The 2,500-nt window shown below is 40.8% G+C and overlaps 1 protein-coding gene across 1 annotated transcript in view; it reads right to left on the bottom strand.

Moving 5' to 3' along the window:
• Nucleotides 1-413: 413 nt before the first annotated feature.
• Nucleotides 414-2,500, bottom strand: part of LOC138057671 (uncharacterized) — a 10,960-nt gene continuing 8,873 nt past the window's right edge. The window contains exons 4-5 of the mRNA XM_068903606.1: nucleotides 1,943-2,262; nucleotides 414-1,420 (exon numbers count right to left, since the gene is read on the bottom strand). Coding sequence (XP_068759707.1) covers nucleotides 1,385-1,420; nucleotides 1,943-2,262 — 356 coding nt within the window. The 3' untranslated portion in view covers nucleotides 414-1,384. The remainder of the gene's footprint in view (nucleotides 1,421-1,942; nucleotides 2,263-2,500) is intronic.

The following is a 2,500-nucleotide window of genomic DNA, read 5'->3' as shown; positions in this document are numbered from 1 at the left end:
CCGAAAAGCTATTTCAGTGAACCTATGATCCACTCATTTTGCAGAAGTGGTCTTTTCCTAAAAAGATTCAGAAAATTGTTGAAACACCCGATCAAAGCCCGAAACTCTTCGGGTGTAGTGCATGCAGTATGTATCTACGCAGGACTCAGACTTTAAGACACATTTTTATGTACATGGGGCCTTTAAATGGAGGATAGTTTCATGATTCGCTCTTAAATTGAACACAAAAAGTACTTTCTGCGAGAAACGGGCAATTATGGAAGGGATGAAACTGAGATAATTGCTTCTCCTAACAAGTCATGAATGTAATTCGTGCAAGCAATGGCGACAAGAGGCCTAGGGAGATGATGTACAAGGTTAAGATAAAAGGAAGAAAACAGGCCAGCTATGCTACGAGTGAAATACCAAAATAATTTTGCCTCCTGGTAAGCTATTAATCAATTTAATTCGGAAATATAGAGAAGATTAAAAATAGCCTAAATATGGTCAGCTTTCCCATTCCTGATCTCTCTTTTAATTTGCATAGTAATCCCCCTTATTTTAGGTCAACAACATGTGACTTATGACTGGATAGGATGGAAAAGTTGTTGTATTTCGCTTGCTCTCCGTATATTGTCATGCAACTGATTTTGACCCGGCTGCAAGAGACCCATTGCCTCACCATTTTTCTTGCATGTATAAAGTAAACAAATCAGCAAGCAGTAATATGATGACAAAATAAACTGGCAGAGCGCAAAGTCAGATCAAGGACATATCTATTTGACAAATGAATATCGTATGATTGATCAATATCACTGAAATGAACACTCATGGCTGAGAAGGTGGGAATCCGTCGTTCCCCGTCGAAAGAGACCTTTTAGTGGATCTAGAAGACTGGAAAGAAGGAACGATGTCGATGGACGGCAACGGGAAGTCCACTATTTATGTTCTTTGAGCAATGACTTGGCTCAAATTTCCGCCCACTCTTTTCACGAGAAAAAACACCCAGGAAGATGTAGCGAAACGGGTCGAAAGAGAAACTCGGCCAACTTCCGGTTGCCATGAATCACCCAAAAGGGCCTTTACTTCGCTATAGATTGCCAGCGAGAGGCTCTGACTCTGAGCTTGGAGGAGACCAGACTAGGGTGGCCTGGGGTTTGGTGGTCTAGTGGTTGTCAACAAAGAAGAAGAAAAAAAAAACACAGTTTAAAGAACTTGACTTGCAGTTTTACGAGGCCATGAACCCTATTTCTCCCACGGAAATATCTTGAACGTGAAAAGACAACAATATCATCAAGACTCAGCGAAACAAATGACTGTGGCTGGTTGGAATTAGCAACTGGACTACTGTAAGCTACTGTAGGTCTGGCTGCGCTGTCAAGTCCAATTCAAAATCCAGGGTCGTCTAATCTTGATGACGACAAATTGGCACAAGGAAGGCCTGCAATGAAGATGTTAAATCATCAACTTTTTCATTCCCAAGATCGACACGTCCATTCTCCTAACTAGTAACATTGTTTGTTTTGCAGGGTAGTCATGAGAATTTGGTCTTATATCAAGATCACACCTTTTAAGCTGATAATAATTTTCATCCTCAATACCTGTTTGACTGACATTTAATTGAAATTGAGAGGAGAATTTACATACTGATCAATCCTTGGAGTCAAAGGGTTAAAATAAGTGACTAATCTAGCTAGACTCTCATTCTCCCAACATCTTGTATTTTTTGAGGAGGTTCAAACATGTTCTTTCCACAACAAACGCAAGACCATGTTCAATCACCACTTGCTTTCTTCCAGTTAAGTTCGTTGAATTGCTTTCATTGAAAAAAAAAACGCACTCCCAAGATTTTTTTCTCCTGCTTTCGAACATACGGTCGCGCGTTTATGTAATCTGTATCACTGTTTACGAAAGCAACAACGTACAGCTAATGTAGGTGAGAAAAGACTATCAGTGTAGTTACCTCTTTATAAGCGACTCTATCGAAGAACCAAAAACTAAATCCTGGTCTGTCAACAATTCTGACAACGTGTTGAAGTAGTTCGCAGAATTTCTTCCCTTCACGGTTCAGGAGAGACCCTAGATTAAATGCATCGCATTGAGGCTCGCGTAAGCAGAAATCACCGCAATGGGCCGATGTTATGACCATGTGTTGAATAATCACTTGACCGTCTGCAGCTTTGTCCGTGTTGTTGCCTTGCGGGAAAAAGTTGTCCTTTAGAGTGCATGAGCCATCATTTTGAGGGAACTTGTTGTCGGGTGGAGGGTGCCATAAGCCATAAGCTGTTAAAATGAAAAAAACTTATCAATCCGGCAAGGCAATTATACAAACAAACAAGACCATGGTGTCCCGCAGTTAGCATTGCCATTCTAGGCGGGCCACTTACACTGCGACATTATTATTGGCTAGCTCTCACAAGTAAACATAAAGACACTTTAAAGGGAAACTATCACGAGAAGCGCATGCGCTAGCGTCTTGTGAAAACTTGAAAAGTGTTAGGTTAACTTTTTTCAAGTTGAA

The sequence above is a fragment of the Montipora capricornis genome, chromosome 7, assembly GCF_036669925.1.
Source record: "Montipora capricornis isolate CH-2021 chromosome 7, ASM3666992v2, whole genome shotgun sequence".
Lineage (NCBI taxonomy): Eukaryota > Metazoa > Cnidaria > Anthozoa > Scleractinia > Acroporidae > Montipora > Montipora capricornis.
This window is presented reverse-complemented; position numbering and strand designations above follow the sequence as displayed.